General features: G+C 41.5%; 3 protein-coding genes across 3 annotated transcripts; 1 reads left to right on the forward strand and 2 right to left on the reverse strand.

Annotated features, from left to right (window-relative positions):
* The first annotated feature begins 2,350 nt into the window (after window positions 1-2,350).
* marcksl1b (MARCKS-like 1b) lies at window positions 2,351-4,865 on the forward strand. Its single transcript, XM_077590143.1, has 2 exons — window positions 2,351-2,680; window positions 3,436-4,865. The coding sequence occupies exons 1-2, from the start codon at window positions 2,582-2,584 to the stop codon at window positions 4,030-4,032; spliced, it is 696 nt and encodes a 231-aa protein (XP_077446269.1). The 5' UTR covers window positions 2,351-2,581; the 3' UTR covers window positions 4,033-4,865.
* Window positions 4,866-4,918: 53 nt separating this feature from the next.
* LOC144066805 (sodium-dependent neutral amino acid transporter B(0)AT1-like) lies at window positions 4,919-9,078 on the reverse strand. The gene is made up of 12 exons (XM_077590142.1): window positions 8,855-9,078; window positions 8,140-8,280; window positions 7,913-8,050; window positions 7,222-7,403; window positions 7,035-7,145; window positions 6,813-6,925; window positions 6,616-6,744; window positions 6,356-6,512; window positions 6,069-6,273; window positions 5,832-5,991; window positions 5,599-5,761; window positions 4,919-5,518 (listed from the first exon to the last, which is right to left on the reverse strand). The coding sequence occupies exons 1-12, from the start codon at window positions 9,051-9,053 to the stop codon at window positions 5,372-5,374; spliced, it is 1,845 nt and encodes a 614-aa protein (XP_077446268.1). The 5' UTR covers window positions 9,054-9,078; the 3' UTR covers window positions 4,919-5,371.
* A 507-nt stretch (window positions 9,079-9,585) lies between these two features.
* LOC144066804 (sodium-dependent neutral amino acid transporter B(0)AT1-like) lies at window positions 9,586-14,407 on the reverse strand. Its single transcript, XM_077590141.1, has 12 exons — window positions 14,114-14,407; window positions 13,855-13,995; window positions 13,418-13,555; window positions 12,735-12,916; window positions 12,558-12,668; window positions 12,081-12,193; window positions 11,870-11,998; window positions 11,391-11,547; window positions 11,115-11,319; window positions 10,805-10,964; window positions 10,101-10,263; window positions 9,586-10,032 (listed from the first exon to the last, which is right to left on the reverse strand). The coding sequence occupies exons 1-12, from the start codon at window positions 14,310-14,312 to the stop codon at window positions 9,838-9,840; spliced, it is 1,893 nt and encodes a 630-aa protein (XP_077446267.1). The 5' UTR covers window positions 14,313-14,407; the 3' UTR covers window positions 9,586-9,837.
* Between the last annotated feature and the right edge of the window lie 4,193 nt (window positions 14,408-18,600).

Here is an 18,600-nt window from a genome sequence, read left to right on the forward strand (position 1 = left end):
CACAGCACACAGTGGACACATTATTATGACATTTACAAGGCCGAGTAGACAGATACAGCGTGAAGTGTGTGAGAAAAGGTCGCCCCTCGGCATGACTGCAATCCAAGAAGCGCGCTCCAATAAAATGAGGCACCGGTCTTCCGTCATGTGACATCATGGGCGAACATGTCCGTCTTGGGTGACGAGCCTCATGGACGACGGCGGAAAAGCGTACAAATCTGGCGAGGCATGATTACAAAACTGATGACTAGATGGTCTTACACTCGTATCGGCTTTTCCAGGAACTCTGAGCGCTTTGTAAATGAAGAATACGTTCATTGAACTACTCATGACGCAGCGTTAAGAACCCCGTGAGGTTCGGGAACTTGCTCCAGGACACCCGGGCCGGGTCAATGGGGCGGGGAATCGAACCCGCAACCCAATTCTGCCATGAAGTGCTGTTCTGAAGAGAGGGCTCCTTTTGTTGTCATAGCGACACTCTTTGCTCGAGGTTGTGGGGGCAGCTGCGGATTTGAGCTCATCTTGACTCAAAGTAACACTTATGAAACATGCAAAATGGGAGAGGAAGATGAATCATGGATCCATTCATTCCAACATGTTCCATTATTTGATTGCATGACATTTGGTGTTGTGGTTCGGAATTTGGGATTATTATTTCTTTCTTTCGTTGGCTTTTTGTTGAGTGGATGTTGAGTGAACAATCCCAGCTCTGGAAACTCAGATCACGGGAACGAGAAAACATATTTAATTGCCCATTTAACGATTTCACTATATGAGAGAAATAAATTAAGTCCTCTGTTTTTTTTGTCATCGCTTTGATTGTTGTATGACAGAGAAATAGTAGTTTTGCACATCTGGTAATATCATTAAAAAATACAATCTAATGCAAAATCAACTTGTTTGAGCATGTTTTATTAACAAGTTGGGCTTTAAAAAGAGTCAACTGGGACAACTTGTACACATTACAATGTTCCCGAGTCTTGTGAAATCAATTTGACTGATTGGTCCCAGCAAAGATCAATTTGCCTCATCGAACACTAAGACTCTTTTCTCCCCTTAATTGAGATTTGTTGCTTTAACAGCTGTGGCGAGAAATGTGCATGGGAGAAAACGATGGGCTGGAATGTGCACGGTCACCCCATTGACATTTTTTCTGGTTTCTGCTACGTCGTTGACTAACGGGAAGGAACAACAAATCTAGTCATGCAGCCCTGCAGACGCAATGTGATGCATCATTAGTCCAAATGCTGATCTGGTGCTTTATTACCGCAAATACCAGACCACGTTGAACAAAAGAATAGATTCTAGTCTTCATTCACCATTGTGTGATATAGGTAAGTGCATTTTGCAAGTGGCAAAAATCCAGACAAAAACATGTCATTTTTTTTGAAAGAACACGATACAATTGACTTGCAACAATGTGCCATGTAAAATAATGAAGTGAGAAGTCACAGATTCCTTCTTTATTATATTTGAGTGTTTCAAGGCTGAGAATCAAATAACAATGGAGCATCTATGTTGTGACTGGTTGTTTTAAAATGACACTACGCATAATAAAGTTGGTTAATTATTATTTTTTAATGGAGAAACTGAAAGCGGCATTCAACAAAGAAGCATTGTCTTTCCCTTTGAGGAATATTATAGTGAAACTGGAGAAGAAAGAGTTTATGTGGGCATGCACACGTGCGTAATTAAATTAAAAAATCTTGACTGACTCATTGAAAACATAGCTGTAAGTCTTTTAAAGGTTACATGTTTCACCCAAAGGTCAAAACATGCTATGTTCACGGTGAAGGTCTTGACTCACTTTTGTTTAGTGTTGGGAAGTCATTGGGTACAAATGCTGTATTTCTGTTCAAGTTTCTCTTAAATAATGTCTTTTTATTTTCTTATCTTGCACTTCATTACCATGACATACATTTTTTTTACCCAAAGTCATACTTTCATTAGTCCTTTTTCCCAAATAGCTATACTTCCACTAGTGTGAGTACTTATGTCACTTATAAAATATAGTGTACATTCATCAAAACATTGGATTTATTGGTCAATATCATTTTATTTTACAAACTCAGTCCACAATATCGTTTATTAATGTTTTTACCTGACTTGAATCAATTGAATTAAGTGAAAACATGTTGTTTTTTGTTTGTTTGTTTGCTTTTTATAAAGTAATTGTATTACTATGAAGAAGGAACTAATTCAATTCAACGCTATGGTCTTCGGCCAGACAGCGAGCGCTGATTGGCTAACGCCTCGCAGACTTCCCTCCGGACGAGACGCCGATTGGTCGACTCTGTCATAAACCCGCCCATCGGGTGTCGCCCCAAACCTGTTGTATGTTGAAGCGTTGCGTTCATGCGCTCATGAGTTTAGAGGCTCTCTCTCCCCCGGAGTGACTAGTACCAACGAGACAGACTTATCCCAATCCTCAGCCTTAAATAATAACCATTTGAAAAGAATTCCACATTTCTTCGCTTCACCGCCGGATACGCCACTCGACCTGGGGTTGGATTAACTTCGGGCCAGTCTTTTTTAGTTTTTCTTTTTCATTTGCTTTGGAAAGAGGCAGACAAAGAAGACAATGGGATCTCAGTCATCCAAGGGAGAAGTGGCCGTGGAGGCGAACGTGAACGCCGCAGCCGCATCCGCCGATGCTGCGGCCGTCAAAACCAACGGACAGGTACTTTCAAAGTACTATTTCATTTTTTTCTCCTTCCAAATGACAAGTGGTTTGGAAGTTTGCAGCAATATCAATGCGTTTTCTGAATGGATGCCATTTGGAGGCGAGGGCATACCTTTTCCCCGGGGGGGAGTCAGGTGTGGCTTCAGCATCCTCCTACATCTATTTAAAAAAAAACACTGAAATGCTTTTTTTTTCAAAATATAAGTGCATTTGGCCTGGATTCTTCGAAAAATGTGCACAAGAAAAAGAGGGGGAGGGGTCGCCTTCCACACACGTAGGCAGTCTACTCCCTTTTTTTAAGTAAGCCTGCTATCTCAATTGTACCGATTTCACCTTTTATATTTCGCCATTATAACCGATTTTGGGGGACTTTAACGCTCTTTTGAGTGAATTTCGCCGTGTATTTGACTTTAAACTACATTTAAATAAAAGTGATAGTCATTTGGTGGGGTTTTTGGATAATATCGTGAACAATAAGTGAAGGCTCGTCGCTCCAGTCGCGTCTTTGTTGGGGCTGTCTGGTACCCCGAGTCGGCTGCGTGCTTCTACCGCCGCCTATCGGCACACCGGGGAGCTGCAAGGCGTCGCCTCATCCAGGCGACGCTAATTGCAGAACACGACGATGCTTGGCCAAATAATGCCATATTTTGATGAAAAAAACACACAATGGAGTCTTTGGGGCGCTTTTCAGTTGATGTGTCATTTTTTTTTTAAAATACCCCAAAAATATTCATTTATCCATTTTTTCGCAGGAGAACGGGCACGTGAAGACCAACGGGGACGTCTCCACTAAGCCCGACGGGGACGCCGCCGCCACCAACGGCTCGGCCGAGGCGGCCAAGGAGCCCGAAGCCAGCGCGGAGGGCGACGCCATCGAGCCGGCGCCCGCGGCCGACGGCGAGGCGGCCAAACCCGAAGGAGAGGCCGGCGCCGCCGCCGCCGCCGCCGCCTCCGCCGAGACCAAGGAGACCCCCAAGAAGAAGAAGAAGAAGTTCTCCCTGAAGAAGTCCTTCAACTTCAAGTTGAACCTGAAGAAGAACAAGAAGGGCGAAGCGGCCAAGGAGGAGCCGGCGGCCGCCGCCGCTGACGCCACCTCCCCCGCGGCGGCCTCCTCCCCCGAGGAGAAACCCGCCGAGAACGGAGAGGAGAAGAAGGAGGAGGCGAAGGAGGAGGCCCAGGCCGAGGCCCCCAAAGCCGAGGAGGGGGCCGCCAAAGAGGACGCCCCCAAGGAGGAGGCCAAGGAGGCGTCCAAGGAGGCGGCCAAGGAGGCGGCCGCTCCGGCCCCCGAGGCTTCGAAACCCACAGAGGAGAGCGGCTCGACCCCCGCCCCCTCTGAAAAGAAGGAGTGATTGTAGCGCGAACTGCTTGAACTGTTTTTCCAAGAATGCGAGAGAGAGAATTTAAGAGTATATATATATATATTTATATATATATGTGTATATGTATACATATGTATATGGATATATGTATATGTAAATATATACACATGTATGTGAGAGACTCCTTTGACGTGCCACTTTTCGTCGAGACGACAGACGAGATTCACCAGGTCACTTCCTGATCAACATCTGGACCTTGACTGACTTTTTTGGCTTACGGCGCGGCGGCGGCGGCGGCGAGACGACACCACCGAGCGGACCAAACGTTGATGGAGGATGCGTCTTCCCCAAAAATGATGAAAAAAAAATGGCGGATGAAGATGACACCTTTGTGAAGAAGCTAGAAAAGGAACAACTAGGACAACACCACTTGAAATGACTGTTAAATAGCTATTAAAAAAAAGAAAAAAAAAAAGGAAAACATGAAATAAATCCGAAGAGACTCGCCAACTTTTTACATTCCTATATTTTAACCCAAATTTGAAGTATTTTGTGGTGTATTATAAAGAACCATCTTAAAAAAAAGCTATGTCTTGTTTGTTAAAAAAAAAGAAGAAAAAAAATTTAGACAAGTTTTGATTTTTACCTTACTATAAAAAAACAACACTTCAGCTTGCTATGTTCACTGTTGCGGTTTGATATGAAGCAGAGCTGTTTATCTGTCGTGTGTGAGCCTGAATCTGCTTTGTCTTTGTAAATACAATTGGATTGATTTCTGTTCTTTATTTTGCTAATGTTGACAGATGTTACTGGTTTTATTGTAAAGTTGATAATGGTAAATAAATGTTGGTCACCTGCCTGTGGATGTGACTTTTAGGATTTTTTTCACTGTACACAAGATACAAAACATCCGTGGCCCACTGCAAATTGTACCATGCAACCATTTTCCTATTAGACAAATTAAAAAACGGCTTTGCCATTCTGACTTAAACACAAAAAGCAACTTATTTTTAATATTTGCAAGAGATCAATTATCTCTCAACTTTTCCAACAATATTGTAACCTATAAATATGTCTAAATTGGGGGGAACAAGACAAAAATTGTGTGGGCACTGACAAACCAATTTCATTAAAATTTGAGTTAAATTGGACAATAAACCAATTTCATTAAAATTTGAGTTAAATTGGGATTTTTATAACTCGCCTCCAACCATTTATAAATATGACCAAGGATATATATATATATATTTCTACTCGTACTCAACTAAGGTTCAAATTGTGCATTTTGGCCTACCCAAAATGCACTGCTGTCCTGAAGCTGAAGCTAATCACCAATTAAATGGAAAGCCAATGAAAAGTGATCTATTTTTCAGTCTCTTTGCCTCCTGCAGCACACAAAAATAAACCGACACAAAGCATACACCGGCACAATCAAACTGGGAACCCCCGCTAGAAGAAAAATCATGGCGTTGATCCACGAAGGATATGCTTCCGACGACAATGACGGGAACCCTTCCTGTCAAGGTATAAAAATCCAACTGTTAGTCTATTTGTTCAAAGGAAAATATTGAATTTTTACCCTTTAATATATCTTACAGAAGTGGGATCCCAGACTAAATAGGTGAGTTTTTCTTGGGCTTGGGTTATCAGGTAGAAAATTAAGATGACCAAGACGATGACAGGACTGACGAACCTCCACGTCACCTGCCAGAAGAAGGAAGGTTTGCGTCCGGTCATGAAGATCACGTCCTCGTTGAACCTGACGCAAAAAAAAACATTTGGACGCTTTAAACACAGTCAGCAAAAAGAGATAAGAATCCAAACTTTACCTGTCAATGCCGTAGATGTAGCAAACTGAAATCATTTCAAAGAACCCGACGGTCAGAAGCGGGACGGATCCGGCAAATTTGTCAAAAAGAGACAGCCAGTAAATCCCAGAATGCAACGCAAAGATGAGGGAAATGACAAACGCCACTAAACATGTTATCACTGAAAAACAGACAAGAAGTTGCATTTTTTTGGGGGGAGCTTGGTGTTGCAATTTCCAAAATTGAAATGACCGCTACCTGTCAGGGCTTCATGCGGCCATTTTTTGGGGAAAACACCCAAATCTTTTAACGGCACCACCACTCCCTCAATGTTCCCAAAAAGAGTGGAGAGTCCCAAGCAGAGGAGCATAATAAAGAACAAAACAGACCAAACTGGAGAAGCGGGCATCTTTGTAATGGCCTCGGTGAAGACGATAAATGCCAAACCTGTTCCCTCCACTCCCTGGATACATTGGATAAGTTACTCATATCACAAAATATGAAAAAAAATACAAAATCAGCAAGGAAACATAGCATAATTGTACCTCACTGAGTAATTTTTGCAAGTCGCAGGTTTTCAAGTCCAATTCAAGAATAGTCTGTGGATCCGATTTATTCAGATGTTTTAAGGCCGCGTCAAAAGTACTCGGAGTGATACTGCCTTCCGGAAGGTTAAATCCATTTATCATCGACATGATGTTACTAGGGAAGAAATGTGCTAGATGAAAATCTTCATTTGAAATAATAATCATATTTCTTGAGCGAGTTGGATGATAATAATGAGCAGAAGAATGTGTGTACTCACTCACTAAAACACATTTCATATTTCTCAGTGGCCCGGAAGCCAATGATGGAGTAGGTCACCGTGGCGGCATACACGGAGGTCAGGCCGGTGACCGCCGACAGAATCACGGCGTCTTGAACGCAGTCGTTACTGAGGCGAAGGGAAATTAGCATTAATTAGCTGTTGATAAATGACAAGCGAATAAATCTGGGCCTTACTGAACGGGATTGTAGGAGGAGAAAGAGATGAGACCCCCCCATGCCAAACCAAAGGAGTAAAAAACTTGGGCCCCCGCGTCCAGCCAGGTTGATGGATTAATCAACTCTTCCACCTGCAATAATTGTTTCAATTCAGAGTCACTTTCTTTTTGACCAAGAAGATGAATATGAAATTATGCAGCGTGTGCTGCAATAATTTTATTTTTATTTTTCTGAGATTACCTTCGGGGTGAAGAGGAACTGAAGCCCACTAAAGGCTCCTTTCAGGGTCAGTCCACGTACCAGGAAGATTAACAATACTACGTACGGCAGGACCGCCGTGATGTACACGGCCTGAGGTTCAAACGACGACAATACGCCCGCGTTAGAATAGCGGATATTTGAAAGTGTCTCGTCAATAGCGACGCACCTTGCCCGAGGAGCTTATTCCTCTGATGCAGCAAATGCAGACCACCGTCCAAGCGCCAAAAAGACACACTACCATAGGCCAGTGGAGCCCCCCAGAGTCGGATATGGAGCTCGAGCTGCTGAGTGTTACTCGGTAGAAAAAATAGTCCACCGTGGAGCTGTCTTGACACTCTCCTACATAACCTAGGAAAACCAAATAGTGTAATATTGTGTGTAATCCTGACATTAATCATTAGTGATAATCATGATCAAATTGAATCAGGTGAACGTTTATCTGGATTTCCTAGTTTTGTAACTGTTTCGCCTACAAAAAAAGCCATTCTGTTTCATTATGGATGGGCTTCAAAAAATGGATTTTGTTGTGTTCGGCAGCCAAAATCTGACACTGGATGACGCTTTCGTCGCCACGGCAACCTGTCCGATAGGTCCACAATGCGGTCCAGTCTTAACCGGCGCAGATGAGCTCATAATAAAGTGAAACGTCATCCCTATAAATCGGATTTGAGGAGGAATCCGATTGAAATTAGATCTCCCGGCAGTCTGAACGCAGAGCCCGTTAGGGGCCGGCAAATCTGACACCGCCGATGATGATGGTTTATGGACCATTTATATGAGCCCAGATCATAAACACGCTTCTGAGGCCTTGAAAAACACCCGCTGAACGGCACTTCTTTTTAAACTACTGTGCATACCTGTTGCATTTTCATTCAGAGGACACTGGGTCCAAGGCAGGGGGCTTTGAAAAGAATTGTAAAGGTACCACATGATCCAGGCTATTAAGGTGTTGTAATAGAGAGCAACTAAAAATGACACCAGCATGGAGGCTATACCTAAAAAAGAGAGAGAGAGAGAGAATTAAACAGGCATTATTAGCCAATGACGCGATCTGATGAGATATTTTGAATACTTTTGAACGTACCCACACCAGTCAGGTAAGGACTAATGGCACGCCACACTCCCATGCTGCCTTTCCTGAGTCGTTGACCAATCGCGAACTCCAGTAACAGAAGAGGCATTCCTTCTAATACGAGGAGGAGCAAGTAGGGGATCAAAAAGGCTCCTGGAAAAATGATTGCATTTGAGATTTAAAAAAAAAAAGACTCCTCCAATACATCCCGCCATCAGCTTTACAGTCAAAGGTTAACAGGTCACGTTCGCTCGCCGTTTAGCCATCCGACGCACTTTCGTTTGGTGAGTCGTCGAAAGTTATATCACGCGGATGGGAAGCCACGGAATTGGGGCAGGTTAATGTACGCATCCTCGTTAAATGTGTGAAATAGGACAGTATAATCATTGTCAAAAGGCCTGCATTTTTATGTGTTTGTGCTGGAAAATGCCATTAAACCAAACAGGATACAGACAGGCCTATCTCTTATGTAATGCTCACTGTACGCCGTCTATACAATATAGCCACAGAGGTTTCTTCAGGGGACTTTTTTTTTCTCGTAATGATTAACAAAACCTCCGTTTTACACCCCGGCTGCCACGAATCGGTTATGTATTCGACTTTCCGATTGACCTCTGGCGCAAAGACATTTTTAATGACAGTGACGAGCCGCCGTTTGAGGCAAAAGTGAAAATTTCAAAAGGCGCGTTAAGTCCATCCGAGTCCGTAACGGTCACCGCCTACTTACCTCCTCCGTGGCTTTGACACAAGTAGGGAAACCGCCAGACGTTGCCCAGCCCGATGCAAAAACCAACGCAGGTCAGGATGTACTGAGCTTTGTTGTCCCATTTGGGTCTGTTGTCCACTTCCTCTTTCTCCATCCTGTCCAGGTCCTCGTGGCCGGGGATCCGTTGATCCAGTCCCGGGTTCGGAAGCGTTAATCTCATGGTCAGCACCCGGCAGGTCGACGCGTCGAAATGACCGTTCATTAGCGCGGGCGTGCGCCAATATGTTCAAAGCGGCAATGTCGAAATCATTTTATGATCTTTTGCCTGATACAGATTAGCTAGCTAATGCACTCTGCACTCTTACTCTTTTATAACTGTAATTAAAATGTTAAAAACAAAATAAATACACTTCCAAAATACTGCCTTGGAATCTTCTAAAGTCATTTCTGTAGTTGTGCTCACATAAATAAATCTATTTGATGAGAATAGTAACATTTTAGAAAAATTTACCTTTTTTTGCACAACCTTTTGAAGAAATCATTACATTAAATATATATATATATATATATATATATATATATATATATATATATATATATATATATATATATATATATATATATATATTTAAATATTATTACAATTGATATGACAGGCTGCTTTTCCATCCATTTTCTAATACCTGTGTAAATCCTAAAAAGCTATAACTAGAATTCCATTCTACCAAAACGACAGTTAGTACAGTAAATAATATGATACAAAACATTTATTGATCATTCATAGTTTCATGCTATTATTTACACATTTATTCACACAGTAACACCACAATACGATAAGAATATACACAAGGTATTTAACATTACAATAATCCAGCAGCACGATGATAAATAATAACAGCACTGTGGGTTCAAAAGAAAGATTTACAAGACTGTTTTTTTATAAAAACAAAATATATAATAAAGAGAACAACCAAAGCAAACACGAGGACTTAATACTTATTTTCTCAATTCATTTGAATTTGGCCAGAGATGGTCTTCACCGTGTCGTCACTGTGGTCTTTGCATTTGCAGCATTTCTTCTGGAAGCATTTGAAAAGCGCCACTGCTGGAATGGCTAAACTGGGAATGCCGGCCAAGATGAAAACGATAATGGAAATGTAGGGAGGGTACGGGCGCTTGTCGAGGGTCGGGAAGTTCTCCTGTGGAAATAAAAACGTAGAACGAAGGTAAACAGCTGTTTTTTGTTTTGTTTTTCCAGGATACTTACCGACTCTGGGTCCCAGACCAAGTACGTGAGGGGCTTTGTGACCTGCGTGACCAGGTAAAATACCAAGATGAAGACCATAATGAGTGGGCTGACCACCCTCCAGGTCACCTGCCAGAAGATGTTAGGCTTATGCCCAATCATGAACTCGATATCTTTGTTAAACCTGCGCGGAAAAACAAAACAAGAACTGTGATATCGGTCACATGACATGATCTTTTATAAGAATAAGCGACATGCGGCAGAAGCGCTAGTTACATGAGCTGAGTCAATAAATCTCTCGTAAAACAGACAAAAAAACAGCAAATGACCTTTGGTTTGATCTCAACTATGATTTTGAGATTATATAAATGTCTAGAATATTTAGAAATGACTGTTTTTTATCAGAAAAAGCCCATATTTAAACAAGGCTGTGTAGACTTTTTTTTAATAGCCTCTGTATTTTTCATGCAACTTTTACACAATCCAATTAAAGTATAGTCCAGGTGAATAATTTGCAATTGAACAGCAGATTAATTGAAAATGTGAGTTTAAATGTAAGAACAATTGATAAAATACTCAAGATCATCTATCAGTATGACCCTCAAAATACAGTATTACCGCTGTAAAATCCCCAGCTCTCCTTTTACAAATAGTGGAATAAATAATGAACAAATAACATTTGTAGCTAAACCCAACGGAGCATGAAAATTCCCAGAAGAGCTTACCTATCTATGCCATAAATGTAGATAACAGCGACCATCTCACAGAGCCCGATGACCAAAAGAGGAATGGAGCCGGCCAAGTTGTCAAAAAGAGCCAACCAATAGTTTCCGGAGCGTGTGGCAAAAATAAGTCCAAACGCAAAAGAGATCGCACAAGTCACACCTGGAAAAAAAAGCATGCATATTCATTCATTTTGGATAATATATTATATTACATGACATTCTGAAGGTATTTAAGATGAGAGCATCGATTTTACACCATCATTTTAGAGGCGTGTCTAAAGAAAAGGATGTAAAAAGAAAAGAAAATTACCACAGAAAACCTCTTTGGGCCAACTTCGGGGTAATAATTTGAGATCCTGCAGCGGTACGACCACTCCCTCCACGTTCCCAAACATGGTGGAAAGCCCGAGGCAGAAGAGCATGATGAAGAAAAGCACAGCCCAGATGGGAGAAACGGGCATCTTCATGATGGCCTCAGTGAAAACAATGAAGGCCAAACCCGTTCCTTCCACGCCCTGTGAAAGAATCCACCAATCATCAGCGCGTGGCCTACCATGCAGTCGTACCCCCTAAATTTTCTACGGACCTGACTGAGGAAAAACTGCATGTCACAATGCTGTATTTGCAAGTCTTTAACAACATTTGGGTTGCTTTGGTTGAGGAACAGAAGCATGTCGTTGTAGTTGCTCTCGGTGATGTTCTCCTCGGCTAAATCGAAAGCATTTGTCAGCTTCATGATGTTGCTGCAAAATAGTGGGAAAAAAAAAATGCAGGTAAATGGGGGTGTCAAAGTATTCTCACACCTGTCGGAAACCAAAATTGAAGTTTTATGTGTAAACTTTTCCCAAAATGATTGAATTATAAACAACAATTCAATAAAGGGACATAAACAAGGCATATTTTGCATCATATGAATGGGAAAAATAACTTTATATCGTATACAATGAATGGTGAAATGAAGGCAGTTCCACAAGAGGGCGCACACTCCCCCCATAAATTCAAATGTTACTCTATTTCTAACTGCAAGCCAATATTGCAACTGGCAGAGACAACATCATTACTCACCCTCCAATGCAGTCATCATATTTTTCTGTGGCTCTAAAGCCGATAATGGAGTAGATGACCGTTGCAGAGAATACTGATGTGCAGCCATTGATGATGGAGATGAGAACGGCGTCCTGCTCGCAGTTGTTGCTGTCGTAGCAAGTGAAATATGACCATCAACAATCCACTCACTGACATTTATTTTTTATATTCTATCAGGATGTTTACTCACTGAATAGAATTGTAACTGGAAAAGGAAATGAGACCCCCAAACGCCAAGGAGAAGGAGTAGAACACCTGCGCGCCGGCATCCAACCACGTCCCTGGATTCATCAACTCGTCGACCTGAGGTAGTCAAAACTTCCGTTAATAAAATGACAAACATACCAATTTTGAGAATTGATATCATGAAACTCTCAAATGAAATCGGCCTTTTGTGGAAGAATCATAAAGCGTAATAGCTCAATAAAAATAGAAATCCAAAACTCTTATCAGTCCCGCAATTATTTTATGGTGGAGATTTCAACCGTGAAAACGTGTTTGGTGCCCAACACTAAAAATATAAATACTATAGTGCAGCATCATCATTCATGTTGGCCTTCAGACAAAAAATTTGGATAACTGCTCTTAAGTATCAATTTTAAAACCAACTAGCTCACTATAGTAAATCATTTCAAAAGTTATAGTTGTATGAATGGTTAATACTTACATCTGGAGTGAAAAGGAATTTGATTCCTGCCACTGAACCTTTAAGCGTAAGTCCTCTGATGAGGAAGATAGTCAGAACCACATATGGTAGAGTGGAAGTGATGTAAACCGCCTGTATGAGGTCAAAACACAGATATGAAATAAAAATATGTTTTTTTTTGTTAGTTTTTTTGCCGACCTTGCCGCTAGTCTCGATCCCACGGATGCAGCAGACGTAGAGCACCGTCCAGGCGGCGACCAGGGAGAGCACCATCCACCACTGCAGACCCCCAGACTCATCAATGGAGGTGGACGTGTTGAGGGTTTCTCGATACCAGAAATAATCCACGGTGCTACTGCGCTCACATTCGGCCACCGGACCTACGGAAACAAAAAGACCAAAAAGTTACCTTTGGATTAAGAAAATATGTCCTTCAAATTTAACCTTCATGTTCCTTAATAGTCCTACTCTGAGAAGACTGACGCCTGCTCCGTCAGGAAATGGACAGAAGATAACAAAATATACTATGATGATCATCTCATCGCAGCATAGTGTATTGTAGAAATAGTGTAATTAAAAAAAAAAACTGTTTACTTAGCTAAAGGCAATGAGTCACTCCAGTGAATGATAGGAATTTGGTGTTTATGGCAGATTGTAACGAGATAGTGCACACCTTCACATTTTAAGCCAAAGAACTGAATGGGTTTTATGGCCCTGACCTTGCAGTTTTACAATTATAGCTGTTGGTTGTTGTTTTTAAATGAGGTATTTATCATTCTACAGTTTTTCTCTAAAAGTGGAAATGACTGATTTACTCATGAAGTCATCAATGACAGTGAATATGACTATGGAGAGTGAAGTTGTGAACTTTTGAGCCATACCTGTGCGATTAGCATTGAGGGGACATTGACTCCATGGCAGGGGGTCCTGGAAGGAGTTAAAAAGGTACCACATGATCCAGGCCATGATAGTGTTGTAGTACATTCCCACCAGAAAGGACACCATCAAAGATGATATACCTGCAATAACAAGACAATTTTAGCCCAATTGCTCCTGGATGGTTATGGCTGGGGGGAAAAAACCACTACAGGGAACCCTATCTGCTTTTATGATATACTAGTTTGTGTTCAAAAATAGCACTTTGACTCCACCTTGAGGCAGTGAGAAAACCTTAGAATTTGAGGTGAGCATATTCATAAACTGGAATTGGCTGGCCACCAAGTCAGTGGAACCGAAAATGAATGTATCTTCCTAAATTTCTATCCTTGACAAATAGATGGGGTTCACTGCAAAGCAATTCTGCGTCAACTTGACTTACCAACTCCGGTCAAGTAAGGGTTTATTGACCTCCAGACACCAACGCTGCCCTTCCTCAGACGCTGGCCGATGGCAAACTCGAGGTGCAGCAGAGGGATTCCCTCCAGAATGACCAGGATTAAAAAGGGGATCATGAAAGCCCCTGCAATCACAGGACAACTTCCTCTCAGCTCAGATTGACCAGCCGACAGAACGAGCCCATCGTGTTGAAAATCCACAAAACCAAAACACGGCCACTGACATTCAAAAGTGCATCCTACCTCCTCCGTGGCTTTGACACAGGTAAGGAAACCTCCACACATTGCCAAGCCCCACGCAGAAACCCACGCAGGTGAGCAAGTACTGGGCTTTGTTGTCCCACTTGGGTCTGTCTCCGGCCTCCTCCACCTCCAGTTTCTCCAGTTCTCCATAGCTGGGGATTCGGTCATCCAGCCCGGGATTGGGGAGCTTCAGCTTCATGGTGAACCGGTCAGCCGTTTAGTTTTTATGGCTGGCTCACCTTTCGTTTTTTTTTTCCCTTCTCAAGTGCCGCGAGCGACGGCGTGCTTTTCCGACAGAGGATTGGACTGAAGTGTGGATACGAGCAGCCCCCCGTCCAAATGCCACGTTATGTCATGTCAGCAGGCTCGTGCGGAAAAAGGTGTCGCCGTCTTGACAATGGTTAATGCATCACATGGTCAGCGACACTTTGCACTGTCAATATAAATTTGATGCGCATCATTTTGTGAGGCAAAGGGTCAACGTGATGATAAGATACAGAATAAAAACAGGAACAACAAATTAAAAAAAGAGGCGGCACCTGTTTTTATTTTTGTTTATATTCTTTATTTTACACCTGACTTGCTACTTTTAGCAAATATTGCTACTAAAAATGGATACTTTAATAAGAAGAATGGAAGAGTAAATGACATTGACATTGGGGCTTCTTTAGTCTAACAAAGATAAAGATTATCGTAGAGATTAAGATCAGGAAAGCACTTTATTATTATTTTTTCGTTTAACAGCCCGTGTAATAAAACCACACTTTTGTGATGATGCTGAATATTGTCAAAAATGCTTTTAAATTGTATCCTCTTGTTAATTTTCCTGTGATTGCAAGATAATCGGAAGAAGGGAGAGGGGCCTCTCTGGGATGAAACCATATCTAATCAGCATTACTTCTTTATACAATTATTAACTTTGTTAGAAAATACGAATTGCTGCTTTTTCAAACGTGCATTGATACGGCATCACACACTTTGTGTTTAAATCACGTTTTACAGTCTGCCTGTTTGTGTGATACTAAACAGCACCATTATTATTATTATGGTGACTTTTTAAGAATCTATTACAACAAAAATTCCATATGAACGCTTCATCGTTTTGTGATTGCAAACATGACAACATTACATTACAATTTCTGTTATTATTTTTAAATGGCTTTCAACAAAGACTTTTTGCAAGAATTTGAAAGAAGGGAATTTGCAGGCCTACAGATTTCAGCCAAAAAAAGTGATAGTAAAATAATCAAATGATTTTGAATCTTCATCCTCTTTATTTTACCCTTAAAATAGCAAAGTGGTGATCTTTTGACTGACGAGGCTGGAAAACTACTACGGTAAGGTCAGAGTGTTTTAAGAGTTCTGGCAAAAAAAGAGGAAAACAATATCTGGAGGGTTAATCATTGACTGATATTCTCATGCATAAATGACATTTTCAAACAGACGCCCCGGGTGAAATGGTGCGGCTAACACTTAACCCAAGTTCTTTGAAAGAGGATACTACAATTTCAGGAAAATAATTGTTTGTGCAACCTCAGTAAAAATAAAAATCCCACCCTTGATTGCTTTTTTATTTCTTTATCGGAGGTAATAAAAAGATTAACTACACAAGGGCTCATTTTATAAACGTGGTGTTTTGTAAAGCGTTTACACGCATCTTTTTCTTTCTATGAAGGTTATTTACTAGTCTGGGTTGGTAGAAGACCGGATGTGAACTTTGTTAGCAAAGGATGAGAAACGCACATTGAAAACGCCGACGAATTTGAGAGCTCACAGCTTGTTTTTTTCAAACAAAGTCAACATTTTCAACTTTTTCAACATTGGAAAACCCTTATTTTTCATTAAAAAACTGCCATCCAAAAATGCAGCTTGTACTCCAGTTTTTTATATTTTAGTAAGTATAGTACAACCCGGAAAGTACACGCATTTTACTGTTGCAGTCCGGTAAACTGTGATCTGTTTACTTCCCCACTTTGTAATCATATCTACTGTCATATCTTTAATCTCTGATTGCTTATCTAATCGGGTTTTGTTTTCCGTTGGGAGGATGACATCTTCATTTTGAAGATTCGTCATTCAGTAAGAGTCGCCTCAACGTGTCGAGGTTCAATCGCCTGACTTCGGTGGGGGCAAGCGCGGGCTCGATTCCCACTGGTGGCGGTATGATTGGGAATACGGATGGTCGTTTGTCTATCTGTGTGCCCTATGACTGACTGGTGACCAGTCTAGGGTGTAGTTTGCCTTTCACCCAAAGATAGCAAGGTTAGGCTCCAGCACCCACCGCAACCCTTTGGAGGATGGGCGGTATGGAAGATGAATGAATGAATGAATGAACGAATGAACGAATGAACGAATGAACGAATGAACGAATGAACGAATGAACGAATGAACGAATGAACGAACGAACGAATGAACGAATGAACGAACGGACGAATGAATGAATGATGAATGAATGAATGAATGGATCAGGGTAATGAATAAATGAATGGAATTAATGAATGGAATAATGAATGAATGAATGAATGGATGAATGAATGTCATTCAGTGACCTCAGTGACATTTCCACTGTCAATTTTCGCTAATGCAGAAGGGTTATGAATATTGCAATGAGCAGAAAGTCCAAAATCTTGAGCTTTCTTCCAAACTAGACCAAACTATTCCACCAATTTAGTTCTGACGTAATTTAACCAATTAAGGTTTCTTCTGAAACAAGCAGCACCTGACTGCAATCACCTTTTAAGATACCAGACTGGTGAAAATGGATCCCATTCGTCAGTTGGAGTGAGAAAGCGGCACCCACTGGAGCCCTTGACCTGAACGTTTGGGACAGCCATGACTGACACCACTCTAGCCACGGTAATATCCAAGCATTTCAAGTGGAAATGAAAGCAATCACAATGCGTTTGAGTTCGATTTTTTTTCCATCCGTGCACAGATGGTGTTTACATTTGCCCACGCAAGAAGCAATTGTAAATGGCCGGTGCTTTTATAGGGCTTTTATCCAAAATGCTTTAAAAAGGCTTTAGTGTCTGCAATTGAGGGCAGTGGCCTAACCCCCTGGGAACAAATGAGATTCATTGACCCGCTTACTTACGCTACAAGCCCTTCTCACACTGCCTATAAAATCCTCTACTATTTCAAAGCTTTTTTTTCAGTGCCGCTCCTCTGAATGGAAGGACAAAAGTCCACTTGTCAATTTTTCGCCTTCTGGGGAAAAATATGAGCCGTAGCAGTTACGCGGTGGCGTGACGTTTAGCGCCTGACTCAGTTCTCCAACTTGTCGGCGTCTGGCCAATATTTCCGACACGTCACCAAATGATCGTGTTGCACATTGCTCATCAAATTGTGAGCTATGAGAATATGAAAAGTGAATGAAAATGCAAAGTGCAACCAAAGCTTTTATGAAGGCTGATGTGGCAACTTTCGGGGATCTTACAAATGAACCCACTGACATTTAGGCCCATGTTTTGCCCTTGCAATCAACCTTAAATAACACCGGCCTGATTATCTTTAACACTGGAATAATTGTTTAGATTAGATTTCATGCTGTATTTCATACAGATAAACAAAACTAACCACCTAATGTGCTTTGCTTTTATTCAAAAAATGACAACGATATAACCCTTTTGATTCATTTATTTTACAATTGGGTGGGTTAGATTGAAGAAGAACTTCAAAACAAGACAGCGAGTGACAATAACTTTCTGTTTTCTATTCATCCATCTGCATTCGCAATTCCAAATGCGTAACGTATTGCAAAATTAGTTGGTTAATGGTTCAGCTCGCCAGTGACCCTCAACACGCTAAATGGGAGAAAACGAATGAGCTGATGGATGATTAACTCCACGACTCGCATTTAACAATGTTAACCACAAGAGGGTGCCATTGATTAACCATCTTTTTCACAAAAGACAGATGTAAGTATACAAATGATGAATTTCTTCGACCCTTTTGACATTTATTTGAACAAAAGCCTGTCAATCATACCCACTCCCTTCAAAATAAGAAACAAAAGATTGATGCCTCAGTTAATATGACTGCAATGTTTGCAATTTCAAGGCATAACAGTCCAACTGGATTGGACACCCAGCACAGTCAATGACATTGAAACACAAAACCAGCCTTCCTAGTTGAAATGATTCCAATGTCTTCAACTCTCGATGCTTACGAATGACTTAAAAGACACAGGCAGCCAAATTGTAGCCCCCCAGTCAAATTTAATTGGACGTCAGTCAGCGTCAATGGCAGTGAAAAATGCCCACTCAAATCACCAGCACCCAAATGAAATTGATTTGATGTCCAACATTGGTTATGGCAGGGAATGTGTTAAATATAAGGAAGACAACACTTGTAACTTCACCGTTTATTGAAAGGGGGGAGAGTTGGACCACAAACGGTGGCGTGTTTGTGTGAGTGTTTCGGAGTTGGTGATCCTCCCACCAAGTGGAGGGGCTGTCAGTGTCAGAGAGACGCTCTCTCTCTCTCTC

The sequence above is a fragment of the Stigmatopora argus genome, chromosome 21 (genome assembly GCF_051989625.1).
Source record: "Stigmatopora argus isolate UIUO_Sarg chromosome 21, RoL_Sarg_1.0, whole genome shotgun sequence".
Lineage (NCBI taxonomy): Eukaryota > Metazoa > Chordata > Actinopteri > Syngnathiformes > Syngnathidae > Stigmatopora > Stigmatopora argus.